The sequence below is a fragment of the Malus sylvestris genome, chromosome 17 (genome assembly GCF_916048215.2).
Source record: "Malus sylvestris chromosome 17, drMalSylv7.2, whole genome shotgun sequence".
Taxonomy (NCBI): domain Eukaryota; kingdom Viridiplantae; phylum Streptophyta; class Magnoliopsida; order Rosales; family Rosaceae; genus Malus; species Malus sylvestris.
The window spans coordinates 9,270,938-9,285,342 of NC_062276.1; the positions used below are offsets into that span (position 1 = coordinate 9,270,938).

Below are 14,405 nucleotides of genomic sequence, written 5' to 3' on the forward strand. Positions count from 1 at the left end.
ATGTGACGACATGTGGATTAGTATTCATGACTCATGGCAGCTTCTAGTTTTTTCATTGTCTTTGTTTTTGGACGTGAACAACTCAAATGGATAATGGAGAAAGTTACTGACAATTTCTTTAAGAAAAAATATGACTTTTACAAACCTCTTTTGGTTTTCACACATCTTTGTTTAAACATGATGTCGAAATCCGTTTGATTTATCCGATTCAATTATTAAAAATATAGAGGATTGTGTAAAAAGCTAAAAGTTTTTGTCAAAGAAGTTTACCTATTATAAACTGTCATGACAACGGTATTTCAACTCAATTATGTAATTAATCAATTTCCCCTTGTACTTGTAAGGATTGGCTAATTCCCCCTCCCCTCAACTTTAATTTTGGTCAATTTACCCTCCTTAACTCTCATAATTAGTCAATTTGCACCATACTGTTAATTTTTTTAATTTTCCATCTATTCTTTCGTTAATTAAGTATCCACATGACTACCTTTGAAAGGCAAAAAAAAGTCAATTTGCACCCTACTGTCATTTTCCATTAAGTAGTTTCCCTACACCTTACTAGAGGTAGACGAGACCGAGAAAGGAGGCGATGGGGTGTGGGCAGCTGCAAACTGCAAAAGTAGCATATCAAATTGATTGGGCTGCAAACAGCGGAGGAGGGAGGCGTTGGCGGCAATCACGGGCTCAGCTTGGAGAAAAGGAAGAAGAACATAAATTTTGAAGAAAAGGAAGAAGATAGAAGGTGTAGGGGAAATGACTTTTTTGCCCTTTAAAGGCAGTCATGCAGATACCAACTTAACTTAAAAATAGATGGAAAATTAAAAAAAATTAATAGTAGGGTGCAAATTGACTAATTATGAGAGTTGGGGGGGGGGATTGGCCAAAATTAAAGTTGAGGGAGTAAATTGACTAATTATGAGAGTTGATGGGGCGAAATTGGCTAATCCTTACAAGTTCAGGGGGTAAATTGATGAATACCTCATTAGAAAAATTATAGCATTCAACGTCAATAATACAAACACATGCCACATCTATATATTTATCTACAATACTATATGATATATTATTGTATCATTAACACGAAGCATTATTAGAAAAACGTAACTAGCTTTACTGATTTTGGTGCACCCAGTGGCTAGGCCCAAAGTCAAGCCTAGTAAGATATCTCAACGAAACAATTGTTTAAAAAAGTTGAACCCAAAAAAAGCCACGACCATTGCTGGCGCTCTGAAAACAATGGCTTTTCCCGCTTGGCACAAACTCTTCACTCGTCACTTGTCCTTTTATTTCTTCGACCCCCTCCACCTCATCGTTCTCGCAGAGTCGTCGTCACATGTACTTTCTATCTCCTCCCTTTTCTGTCTCTCATTCTCTCTGTAATCTTAGCTTGGTACGCTCTGGTATGCAAGGTTGGGCATGGTGACGCCATTGGGTTGCGGGGTGGAGACGATGTGGAAGAGATTCATAGAAGGCGATTGCGTAAGGGCACCGACCCCTGAAGATATCACGATGAACAACTTTGATTCAAACACCCAATCGTACACCTTCGACAAGCTCACCTTCAAGGTTGTTGCAATCGTGCCCTGTGGAAGTAAACCAAGTGAATTCAACGAGGAATTCTATGTGATTTCGATGCAATGTTCAAACTAGCAAATGCCTTCTCCATGCTACTCTCACCATGCCTATCAAGTCTTTGTTCATAACCCTTTAAAATGGCAACCACATCCTGAGCATCTATGGTTTCCAAATCCTTAGTATTTTCTATCACTGCTGCAATACTATCATACGATTTAGGCAAGCTAATTAACAGTATCTGGACAATTCTTTGATTACTCAGATTTTCACCATAGCTTCTTATTTGATTAATCAGATCAAATAGTTTAGCAATACACAGAGAAGGATTCATTATCATTCATGTGAGTATATTCAAAATCTCGTCTAAGACCTTGAAGTTTCACATATCTTACTTGCTTATCAGTTATCACCAACAAATTCTTGTTTCAGAATATCCCACGCAGCCTTTGCACTTTCCTGGGTTGCGATCCTCAGGAAAATTTGATCTGAAACAACACCTTAGATGATTCCCAGTGCTCTAGCATCCTTGACCACATTATTTTGTATCCGCTTCTTATCCACCTCCGTAAGCTCATCCTCCGTCTTCGTTGGAGTATCATAGCCCTTCTTAACCAGATCCCACAACTCATGTGAATGGAAAATGGTCTTCATTTTGATTTTCCAGAAATCAAAATTCTCACCATTAAAGACTGGTGCTCTGAGTTCTCCTCCTCCAGATCTAGCCATGTTAGACTCGATCGCAGATACAAGCTCGAATCATCGCAATGAGCTTTTGCTGTGAATCCGAGCTCAATCCTACACACAGAGACGACGCCCATAGAATTTAGACCTAACCTGGCTCTGAGGCAATGTTAGTGAATTCGAATTAAACAAGAATTATAACAGTGTTTATGGAAGAGAAACCCAGAAAACTTGAGCAAGAAGAAGAAATGTGATTAGAAAGCTCAGAGGATATCCCTCTGCTATTCTCCCATATATTTCGGACACACATTCTAAGCATGTGAGCTCATACACCAACAATATAACCGTTGGAGGTGAGAAAAAGATAGACACATCTCTAAATTCAATCTCAGCCATCCATTTCATACTACACTGAGATTAAGACACTTGTCCATTATCAAGCCCTATGAGACTTAATCAACACATTACATTTTTAACACACAAGCTCAGCCTATGAGCTAAAGCACAACACTAATCAGTTCATCAATCTACGCACTAACAGTTATCCCTGCGGACTTTTAGTGCTGCAAAATATCTAACTAGTTTAAATTTGGAGCATGTGGGAATACAAGGCTTCTCTGGTCTTGTACAACATTTGTCATTAACGTCATGTGTTATGCGGAGCAGGGTCTTTCTTTTTCCAGAATCCAGCCTCAAATACTTGGAAATTATATAATGCGCTGGTGCCAGGTTGATTGTAGTTCGTGCTATGTATCTCGAATCTTTTAAATTTGTTTCAGGTTCAGATCAAAGCTGGAGAATGAGATTGGAAGAGCTCGCGATCATGGGAGCTAAGAACCTGAGAAATTTTGTTTTATGTGGAAGCAAATTCTATGTGAGGGATGCCTTTATTAATCCAAAAGTAACGTTTTTCCTTTTTAATGGTTTTGTGAAGTCGATCTCTTCAATTAAATTGGCTCCTACAGGCTCATCAGAACACTTATCTGCGCTGAGAGATTATCTCGAAAGTTTTGATTGCTCCGAAGACATGTCCCTCTATATTCAAGATGCCAAGGTATATATATCGGTCACTTTACAGTTTGTGTATTTATTCATCTAATATTCCACGTTCTGCAGTTGATTCCTTACTAAAAATTTCCTTTTAATTCTCTGTGTTGTGTGAACGGTGTAGTCCTTCATCTTTCCAGAGAGTTTCAGAAAGACCTGCTCTCCACCATTGCGTAATCTCAAACATAACGTCACGGCCAAGATGCCTCCGGCAACTGAGGCAGAAGATTCCGAGTTGAGGGGCTCCTTGCTTTGGATAGCACCTTCTGCATATATACCACAAATCGAACACTGGACATAATGAAATGGAGGACCGATGATTTTTAGTTGTTTTCACTTTCGAAGTTTAGGGTTTAATACAATCTTCTTCATTTATTCGAAGTTTAGACTTTCAGTTAATCTCTAGCACAAAAGAAATTAAAATTTTTGACTTCTTCATGTGAATGGTTTCGTTGAAGACAGTTCGTATTCACTTCAGTATGAACTAATTTCATGCAGTAATTAATGGATGAGTATACGTAAACTGTTTTCCCGCAATGAATGAAATTAAATCGGTTGAAGACCATTAACCATGTAGCAACTAGCAAGCAGTTTTCTCTAACAAAACCATGTACACCGGAATTGTTACAAACGTAGAACAAGTTATACGTTACAATTTCTCACATTCAACGAGCGGAAGGGTTCTTCTTCTTCCCTCTCATCCTTACATACGAACATTGAACTGCGCTATTCAAAAAGGAACGCTGAGGCTTTAAATCCTCGTAAGGAAAGTCCAGGTCACGAATGATGTATGCATTTAGACAAAGTTGTGCAGAAGCCATTTAAGACTGATTGCGATGCCGCGTATATTACGTCCCTGCAGACCATGATTCTTGAACTCGAGCGTTTTGAAGGGTGAAGCCGTGAATGATTGGTAAAGGGAATACCTTGAGAAAACCGAGACACTTTTGGGAGATGACAACGGATGAGAAGGCTTGGTCGGCAGCTTGGACTTGCAGGTGGGTCGGCGGTGAAAGGAAGAAGGAAGCTATGAGGAGGAAGAGAACAGTTGGTGGCGCCATTGAAGTGTCTGGAGAAGAGAAGACAAAGAGGACTGATTCCTTTTTTTTTTTTTTTTTTTTTGTCTTGATTTTGGCTTCGGCGCAAGGACAAACATCGAAAAGAGCGCAAAGATTTAACAAACTAGGCAAAACTCTTGGTATGTGAAATGTCCAAAACACCCCCAGAGTTTTTGGCGTTGTTTGGTGGGTGAGCTTTTTGGTAGAATAAAACTTTAGGGAGAGTTTCACAACCTGCGGTAGGGCATACCCACCATCTCGAGTCGATATGATTTATGTGTAGCATTTAATTATCAGTTGTCTTTGGTAGTGGCGGATCCAGAATTTTAAATTCGGGGGATCCCAATAATAAAGGTCAAAAAATTTATAGACAAAAAACAACATTGAAAATTTAAATATAATACATTTCATTCAAAAATCATATACAAATTATAAAATCATAATTCAAGCGTCCATTACGAGGTTTCATAAGTTACTAGGGAGTACCTAAGTTATTGATTATCTAATATGGACCACTAAATTTAAAACACCGGTCAAATAAAACTCTCCCCAAACTCCCACTATCTTTCTAACCAAACACACCATTTTACTCTTTTACTAGTTTCCAAACATCCATTTTCTCTCTCACTAAGAACACAGCTGCCATACCTCCACCAATTGCCTCCTTCCCAATTCTCCTGAAGCCATGGCAGCTCCACCCCCAAATTTCACCAACCCATGACAGATCATATCCATCTTACTAACCTTATGTAGGAAATTTCACCCATAAGAAAAATTACTAAGGTGGTTGAAATAATTTGGGGAAATTTGGGCTTATGTACTGCCCCGCCAGACGACAGAGAAAGGTTGGAGGAGAAGTGGGTGGCATCGATGGATGAGACCATGGCAGAAGCAAGGAGGAGAGAGGCTGGAAGGGTCCCTATTTTCTTTCTTCTCCATGCGCGGTCATCTTCTCTGAGAAGAAGACAACCACTGCAACCTGCAACCTACAACCTGCACATACCTCATGCTCGAGTACGAAGGGTCCCTCCCTCCCCATTCTCCTGAAGCCATGGCAGCTCCACCCCCAAATTTCACCAACCCATGACAAATCATATCCATCTTACTAACCTTATGTAGGAAATTTCACCTATAAGAAAAATTACTAAGGTGGTTGAAATAATTTAGGGAAATTTGGGCTTATGTACTGCCCCACCAGACGATAGAGAAATGTTGGTGGAGAAGTGGGTGGCATCGATGGATGAGACCATGGCAGAAGCAAGAAGGAGAGAGGCTGGAAGGGTCCCTATTTTCTTTCTTCTCCGTGTGCGGTCATCTTCTCCGAGAAGAAGACAGCCACTGCAACCTGCAACCTACAACCTGCACATACCTCATGCTCGAGTACGAGGGGTCCCCGGAAAATTTCTAGCAGCGATTTAGGATCGCCGACTGGTCCTGGGACCTCCCAAGTTCATATGTGGATCCGTCTTTGGTCTTCGGTATGAATTTACGTAAGAATTTATAGATTTCACCAATAAAAACTGCTTACAGCGGAACTCAAATGTTACTAAGATTACACACAAGACAACCCTACCAATTTGAGCCAAGCGTTGTTGGCTTTGGTGTGAGCTTTAGGAGGGGAGTAAGTTGGGAAAAAAGTAGAGGGAGTAAAGTGGAATTTCCCCTCCACTGCTGCGAATGACACCACGCATTTGGCACAACTTTTAACTTGCCGTTGAATTAAAAATTGGATCTTTTCCTCGTGTGGGGGAAGAAGAAGAAACAAGAAAAGGAGGCCAAAGCAGCCGAAGATGGCGTTGCAGACGGGGGTATCCGGCTCCAAGGTTCTCATCCTCGTCGGAGCAGGTCAGGATTATTGAATTTTGTTCCTATTTTACCCTTTTTACTTTGTTTTCTTTCCAGTTTGATCTAAATTCTAGAAATTTGATTGATCAGAAACAAAATTCTGAAACTTTGAAGGATATAACCTTATTGAAACTGATATTGCACAGATAGCAAGTAAATTTGGGTACAAATAGCAATTAGTTGGTGAACTGAGTGATAAGTAGTGCGGACTGTCTTTTGGCTGCTATGGCTGCTGGACACAGATTCAGGGTTTAACCTGTTTTTCATTCTTCTGGGTGTGTAGATGTTTGTTTATTTTTGCTATAAACTGTTGTAATCTAATGGGATTGGGATTCGAACTTGGTGCAAGGAGGCCTCCTTGCCCAACTGGCCTAACTCCGCGTCTGCTTTTCTAGGGGTGTAGATTACTAAGTGGATTCTTGTTACTTTCATAAGTAATGATCCTAGTGCTTCAAAAGTATAATTCCTTTCTATTTTAATGAGAATTTTTAGTAGGAAAGGACGGAAAAACAGAATAGAAGACGAACGGTTTACAAAACACAGTTTGTATATAGTTCTTTGTACCTTTCCGTCTATTACTATTTTCCTCTAACTAGTAAATATTTTGCGATTCAGGCTTGACCAGTTCGATAGTTTTGAGGAGCGGGCGATTGTCTGAACTTATTGCACAGCTTCAGGATATACTGAAGGGTGTAAATGAAGCTGATATCTTGCCTGAGAAGTTTGATAGTGCAATTATCAGAGCTCAGGTATTGCAGCTTGAATTCAATTAGGTTTTTATACTTAAAACAGATTCAAAGTTTGCCAGAGATACCGTGCATCATCTCAGATACTGATGTTTTGTCATGGTCAAACGGTGACAAATGCTACAAGTTTCATCAATTTCGGTTTGAATAGTATTAATATGTGATGGCTCGATCAATATTGTCATCTACTTAAAGTCTTAAACCAAAAATTATATTGAAACTTTATTTATCTTTCTTTTTGAACTCTAGAAGTTGAGCGTGAAGTGCTATAATACCGGAACTCTTATGGTTTTGTCCTCTTTTTTCAACTGTTTAGTCCATAAATGTGGTTATATTATGCTTGTAGATACATAATTTCTTTGCAGGGTTTGTATAAGTTAATACTTACATTTGTTTTTTACCTTCAGATTCAACAATTGGCTCGAGAAATCAGGGAGTTAACCTCATCTGGCCCTGTAACCGTCTACAATGAGAATTCTTCCTCTAGTGGTATAAACAGTTCTTCAGAGGCTTTATAACGGTTTTGTGATTTTCATAGATTAAAGTTTCTATGAATTGTTCAGAAACCACTTTGCACATTTATTCTCTGCCTGGGAATGATCGGGACTTTATATCGATAGAGATGTTCACATATTTCATGTCACAGCAGGGAGTTATGCTTCATATTTAGTTCCAGCTGCTGCAATTGGTGCAATGGGCTATTGTTACATGTGGTGGAAGGTACCTCTCCAAAAATTTGTCGTGGCAATCACAAACACATTCTATTTAGTTCTGCACTTGTAAGGATTTGTATCATTGCTGATCTACGGGCATGTCTGTGATATCGTGCAGGGCTGGTCATTTTCTGATGTAATGTTTGTAACAAGGCATAATATGGCAAATGCTGTTGCAACCGTGTCCAAACAATTAGAGAATGTGCATGAAACGTTGGCGGTAAGTCAGATGTGTTGGCCATGGTGTGGTTGGCTTTTCCAGATGGTAATCCTCAAAAGGGTCTGCAGCACGCTGATGTCTCGACTGTCATTTTGCAGTGTACAAAAAGGCATCTGTCGAAGAAGCTGGAAAACTTGGATTGGAAGGTGGAGGAGCAGAAGGAAATAACTCAGCTTATCGCAAATGATGTATGAAACATTATATTTACGTACTTTCTTTTCAATGATGTATTTACATACTCCGATGTAAATAAGTACTCACTATGATCGTATCCATTTTCCATTTCATTTGAATGCAGGTGAATGAGGTGAAAACAAACCTTTCTCAAATTGGGTTTGATGTAGAAATGATTCATCAGATGGTGTCTGGGTTGGTGAGTTGATATATTTTCTTTAATATGTTCTTTTATGTTGCTCAGAAATGCTTTAAGCTTATCAGAGTACTTATGTTGTATTTGTTAATTGGCTCAACAGGAAGAGAAGGTCGACCTTATTGAGAGCAAACAGGTTATATTTCTGGTTATGCTACGACTTTGGAAATCTTCTGCATTTTTCTATTTTCTTTTCGTCTCTGTAGTCATTGATTTGACCCTTTTGTTTTCAATACAGGATGCAACCAACTCAGGTCTATTGTATCTATGCCAAGTAGCAGATGGCGTCAAAGGTCAGCTGGATACTAAACCCTTACAGGTCAGGATATTTTCTTTTTGTTCTTTAGAAAACTGATTACTAAATGAGCTAGGGGATATATCTAGTTAATCGATGAAATGTGCTTACTGCACGTCAACATTGTCAAGGACCCATCGTCCTCCTCGATCAGTTACTAAGTTATCTTAGTAGTTGTATATCTGCAGAATGTCTCAGCTAAGCTAGGAAAGCATTCACCAATGGCAATAGAGGATAAATCACCCAAGGTAGATTGACCCTCATTTTCTTATGTTTTCCACATTACGCTTTTTTAATATTTGGTTGTAACATGTCCAAACTTCGAAAAATACTTTAGGGCCTTCAATTCTTTGCTGACAATGAAGAACAGAGCACAACGGAGAAATCAATGACAAAAAAGAATGATCCCAACATCTTCCCTGGAGAAAAAGTTCCAGCAATAAAAACAAGAATACACCGGTCATATCCAGTTGGCATTTCTTTGACCCGGGACAAAATGGGCTCGGGTATATGATTTTTTTGTTTGTTTTCATCCTAAGTGATTTATTTCATGAAGGGCCGCCTTCGCAATTCATATTTCATATTGATTCTTGCTGTAACTTCTGACTTTTTGTTCTCTGCTTAAGGAGAATTACAGGGAGTGCAATTTGTGGTTGTCATACATGTATAAAATAAAGTTGATTAGTCTTGTAATTGTGATGGCATTTGTTCAATTTACTGCATCAATGTGTTTTAGAAACATCCGAGTACTATATGCCACATTTGTCGGAGTTAAAACAGAAGCCTCAGTCAGTCCCCCGAATCTATGATCGGGCTTGAGCTCATGGCCGGGAGCTCAAGGTCCGGCGCAGATCAGCTCATGGCCGAGAGCTCATAGCTCTGATCGGACTTGAAACTAACGTAAAAGGTTCAAGATTCACAGCGTCAACTCGAAATAAACTCCGATAGTGTACAAGTGTAATCTCCAGAGAATTTGAGATTGGAACATCAAACATGCATAAAACTTGGGCGTAGTGTTGCAAAAAATTCACAGCATTTTGTTAATGGCAAAATCTCGATGGAAGGACATGACCAAGTAAAGGCGAAGAAAGAAAGTTGAGTGATCCAACTCAGTTTCCAGGGACATGGAAGGGTATTAAGAAATGAAATATAGAAATTCTGGTTTGAAAAGGGAACGAGTACGTGATCAATTTTTAAGAGTTTTTATTAAACCATCATTTCCACTTAACGATAATATTGACAAATTTTTCAAAAAAAAAAAAAAAAGTAATGACAAAAAAAATAAAAATGAAGTCATTGACATATACTTGAAGGAATGGCACTTGAAATTAAAAATGAAGAAGCATTCAAAGTCATCGAACTCCACAGTTTTGAAGGACACACTTTTCAAAGATGGAAGGGTCATTGTATTAAAATCTTTGCCCTGTATTATGCTCACATACTCCAAATTTTAACAGGTCGAAGATTTTGCATCACCAACAGTATGCAAGAACAAGGAGAGGTAGCCATTTATTCCGTTCTTCAAAATTTTCTTTAGGGCCCTAGGCGGTTGCCTTGCTCGCCCTAGGTCAGGACGGCGCTATTAATCTTTGGAAGGCTGGTATCCAACTGTTTGACGCCTCCCCAAGTTGCAAAATTTGACCACTTATCTACCATAGTTGCGTCTCCATCAAAGTACCTCACGCAAAGAATGAATTTGTGCGCAAGATGTGCTCATTTTTCTTGCGGAATTAACAGTGAATCGCATCCCCAAATAATTATTCTCTACATGAGAATGTCGTCAAAGTATTATGATGGTCGAATATCTTCAGGAAGTGTCATCCAAGGCAAGAGAGCAGGTTAATGTCAACATATACATAAACTAATAAACTGATCGAAAGTATCTATATAACAAAAAATAACAAGTAGAAGACATAAAATTCATAGGCTAAAACTTTGTTCATAGACAATCTCTGCACTCAATGAAAAAAGTTCTGCAGTATGACGTTGGCTCAACTCCTACTGTGGTATCTCATTGCTCACGGCTCATACCATATCTGTGAAATATTAACGTTAATACTAGCTCCACCTGTTCCAGCGACATACTACTACGGGTAATTCTAACTCTGCCGAAGGAGCCATCCAGTGCACGGAGTTCCTCAACTCGGGAAGTTCTCTCTTTGTTGGAGATATCCTGGTGAGATGACCTTCAGATGCTTGAGATTCGGCAATGGTGGAGAGCATATCTTTCTAAATTTCTTTGGAAAGAAGAGATCCTAAACCATGCACACAAACAAAAATTTGAGAACGGAATGATTCATTGTAGAACTTGGAATATGTTAGCAAATACAAAAATTCGAAAGTGATCAAACCCATCAAGCATGCATAAATAGATACATGTTATATTTATATACCGTAGCATCATGAACTTTCAGTGTAATTTTTCTGGAGCAGTCAAAACTTTCAAGATAATCTCGTAGAGAAGAAAGGTGGTCCAATGAGCAGTTGTGGGTAATTCAATGTCTGGAAGTGTGATGCTAGCCTCCCATAACTTTGCAGCCCAAGCGCTAGCCTTCAAAAAACCACTGAATGATAAAGAAATATTTGGGATAATGATTGTGGCCTCCACATTATCTTGGCCTGCCCATATTACAAAGTTTCTCAGGTGCTTAGCCTCTCTGAGAGTGACGTGCTTCGCTGTGCACCTTTGATCCGAAGTACTTGAAACAAATTTAAAAGATTCCAGATTCTTAGCAGCAACTTCATTCTCCTCACAAGTGCAGAGTATAATTTTCAAGGATTTGAGACTGGACCTTGAAACAGAATAGTCCCGCAAGTTACATGACGTTAATGACAAGTACTCGATGGAAGGGCACTTGAAGTTATGTTTGAAGAAATCAGTGAAGTTATCCAATTCTACTTTTTTCATGGACAAACTTTTCAAGGATGGAAGGGTTATATCAACAGAATATCTCCACTGACGATTTATTTCCACATACTCCAAATTTAAACTAGTTAGAGATTTTGCAGCATTACCAATGGTTTCTAAAGATAAAGAGAAGAACTTATCTGGTATGTGGCAGAAATACTTCGTGTTTGGTTTGCATTCTACCTTGTCCTCCCAGTTTTCCTTTGGAAGGCTGATATCCAACTCGTTGACACCTCTCTCAATTGCAAAGTTTAACCACTTACATACAATAGTTGCGTCTCCATCGAAGTACCTCATGTGAAGCTTGAATTTGTATAAGAGCTGCTTGTCATTCTCACGGAATTGATCTAAATACCTGTCCCAATCTTTGATGAAGTTTCTTGGACGTTGATCATCAAAGTTATGATGAACGTGGCCCTCATTAAAATCTAGTACAAAAACTGAAGACCTAAGGCCTTCCCATTGCTTGGAAAGAATGCTCATCTGGGCCGCGGGTGTAGTGGGAAGGAGTGGGAGGATTCGGTTGATAACAGTCTGGTACATGACGTCGCAGCATCAGTTCGGCATCCTTCATGTTTGGGTCATCTTTATTTTCCTTCATGTCGTCTTACTTTCTGATCTTCTGTGTGGGTTCTTTCGGATGTCGCCTTACACTTTTTGCTTTGCTGGATTTTGTGAATGTCAAGAGAAGAAAGGAGGTTTATAAATAAAGTAGTAGGAAACCTACCTTGAAGTTCAAGCAATTGGAGACTAGGGTTTTTTCCTGGCCTAAATCGAAACCCTTAAGCCCACATATATCTGTATGATTAAAGCAGTGTGAATGCCCACTAAAAAAGCAGTGTGAATGAAGATTTTGAAAGATGATTAAAATTTATTATTCACTTGATGACTTTTGTTCCCATTAATATATTAAAATAACTCATATGATGGATTTGTTAGATCTTGACTTTTGCTTATAAAAATTGAAAAATAAAGGAAAAAAGGGAGATGAGAAACATACGAAAGAAAAGAAAAAAAAAAGGAAGGAAAAGAGAAAAAAAAAAGAAAAAAAGTACTATTGCTGCCCTAAAAACATAGGCACACTCGTCAAACCTCGTAAATGTTGTGTTTTATCAACTTTATTCTACGCACACAAATCCTTATTTTCACAACCAGTTGGTATTATACGTTGAGTGTGATTGTGAGAATTAAAAGTAGAAATTTTGTAAAAATCCTATAGGCATCGCCCTCCCTATTCCTCTAAGCTTGGGTCAAATTAATTTTACATCGACCCGGCCCAACTTGAACCCGCTTGACCTTTCGGGGTACAAATACGAGCTGCGTGCTAGGGCTTTCGATTCGATTTCCAGAAGCTCGTTTTTATCAGATTGTGCTCCTCCGTCGAACCCTCCTTCAAGTTTCGCCTTTTCGCAAACCAGAGGTATTCTCATCCCTATCTTTTTCGTCTTCTGAAATTGTTATCGATTCTAGGGTTTCGTAGTTTTCCTGTAAATCGCTATAGCGGGCTGTGCGTTGAATTTTTTTGGGAGATCTCATCTAATTACATATGGGTTTTTTGAATTTCAGAGAATTTGTTCTTCCTGAGGTTTCTTTTTTATTGGAATTTTTTGTTAATTTTATTGGTATGATTGTTTTTCCCCTAATTTTGATGAATTTTATTTCTTGAAGTTAAATTTATGTTTGAATGATAAAATTTTGAATCTTTTTTTCTTCGAAATCGAAATTAACTGTTGTTTGAGTTAAGCTGAACGGACCCAGAATCTGTTTTTTTGTTGGAATTTAATTTCTAATTCATTGAAAAAAAAAATTTTGATAACCTATATTTTTAGGGTTTTTTTTTTTAAGGAAAACTAACAAAAAAAAATTCTCTTTTAACGAAAAGCCTTTGTTAAAGGGATAGTGAATACGGCCACTTAAAAGTAAAACTATGGTATTTCGTTAAAAGTAAACAGTACCGAAAGTGTTTTACTTTTTTTTTTTTCATTGGTAATTTGAGTTTATATGCTTTATTGTACGTTTTTGTCCGATGAAAATATGTTTTCGTGAACTTTGAGGGTTGTGATCCAGTTTTGGTGTTTGTTGAATAATTTATCAAGTTATGGAAGTGGTTGATATTCATGTTTGAGTACCTGATTGTACTTTGGTTGCAGAAACAGAACTTGTAATCATGCCGAAGAACAAGGGTAAGGGAGGAAAGAACAGGAAGAGAGGTAAGAATGAAGCTGATGACGAAAAGCGTGAGCTTGTGTTTAAGGAAGATGGACAGGAGTATGCCCAAGTGCTCCGAATGCTTGGTAACGGTCGGTGTGAAGCCATGTGCATTGATGGGACCAAGCGACTTTGTCACATCCGTGGTAAGATGCACAAGAAGGTTTGGATTGCAGCTGGTGATATCATTCTTGTCGGCCTTCGTGACTATCAGGACGACAAAGCTGATGTGATCCTCAAGTACATGCCTGATGAGGCTAGGCTCCTGAAGGCATATGGAGAGCTTCCAGAGAATACACGTCTCAACGAGGGTATTGCTGGGGGTATTGATGATGAAGAAACCGAAGGTGGTGTTGACGACTATATTGAGTTTGAGGATGAAGATATCGACAAGATATAGGCTTTCAGGTTAAAACTCTATTTTGATGTTATGTTTTTACCGTTACCGATTGGCAGTTACTTGTCATTAGTATAAGTCAAACTTGGATTGGCAGTTGGCTCTGTATGGTTCTGTATTTCCAGATGGGGAATTGGTCATGTTCCATGTAACATCTGTTATTACTAATACATTTGATATGTTTGTCTTCTTTTTCGAATAACTAGTTTCATCACGGAGGTTCTTCCCTTTTACTCTGTTTACCTTGTTCTGTGTTTCGTTTGTAACAGCGTCGTTGACAACGTTTTGCCTAATTAGTCGTGTGTTTACATTCGTTGGTCTCTTCGGAGAAGATGAGGTTCC

The 14,405-nt window shown here is 38.7% G+C and overlaps 3 protein-coding genes across 4 annotated transcripts; 2 read left to right on the plus strand and 1 right to left on the minus strand.

Annotated features, from left to right (window-relative positions):
- Positions 1–6,013: 6,013 nt before the first annotated feature.
- On the plus strand, positions 6,014–9,243 carry LOC126609916 (uncharacterized). Of its 2 annotated transcripts, none has more exons than XM_050277856.1 (11): positions 6,014–6,206; positions 6,822–6,955; positions 7,360–7,441; positions 7,602–7,672; positions 7,784–7,885; positions 7,984–8,073; positions 8,184–8,258; positions 8,359–8,391; positions 8,494–8,574; positions 8,739–8,798; positions 8,888–9,243. In XM_050277856.1, the coding sequence occupies exons 1-11, from the start codon at positions 6,152–6,154 to the stop codon at positions 9,062–9,064; spliced, it is 960 nt and encodes a 319-aa protein (XP_050133813.1). In that variant the 5' UTR covers positions 6,014–6,151; the 3' UTR covers positions 9,065–9,243. The 2 variants fall into 2 exon arrangements, with proteins under 2 accessions (XP_050133813.1, XP_050133812.1); XM_050277855.1 differs by having other exon boundaries at positions 6,016–6,206; positions 7,599–7,672.
- A 1,717-nt stretch (positions 9,244–10,960) lies between these two features.
- On the minus strand, positions 10,961–12,001 carry LOC126611761 (putative F-box protein At3g58860). The gene has a single exon (XM_050280128.1). It carries the CDS (start codon positions 11,999–12,001, stop codon positions 10,961–10,963), a length of 1,041 nt encoding a protein of 346 aa, XP_050136085.1.
- A 710-nt stretch (positions 12,002–12,711) lies between these two features.
- On the plus strand, positions 12,712–14,296 carry LOC126609918 (eukaryotic translation initiation factor 1A). The gene is made up of 2 exons (XM_050277858.1): positions 12,712–12,878; positions 13,609–14,296. The coding sequence occupies exon 2, from the start codon at positions 13,626–13,628 to the stop codon at positions 14,064–14,066; it is 441 nt and encodes a 146-aa protein (XP_050133815.1). The 5' UTR covers positions 12,712–12,878; positions 13,609–13,625; the 3' UTR covers positions 14,067–14,296.
- The last annotated feature ends 109 nt before the right edge of the window (positions 14,297–14,405 follow it).

Excerpts from the sequence above, each read along its gene's own strand:
- LOC126609916 (XM_050277855.1), top strand. The coding sequence starts at position 6,152 with ATGGCGTTGCAGACGGGGGTATCCGGCTCCAAGGTTCTCATCCTCGTC. Across the intron at positions 8,259-8,358 it reads ATCAGATGGTGTCTGGGTTG|GAAGAGAAGGTCGACCTTAT; the intron begins GTGAGTTGATAT and ends TTGGCTCAACAG. Across the intron at positions 8,799-8,887 it reads TAGAGGATAAATCACCCAAG|GGCCTTCAATTCTTTGCTGA; the intron begins GTAGATTGACCC and ends AAAATACTTTAG.
- LOC126611761 (XM_050280128.1), bottom strand. The coding sequence starts at position 12,001 with ATGTACCAGACTGTTATCAACCGAATCCTCCCACTCCTTCCCACTACA.
- LOC126609918 (XM_050277858.1), top strand. The coding sequence starts at position 13,626 with ATGCCGAAGAACAAGGGTAAGGGAGGAAAGAACAGGAAGAGAGGTAAG.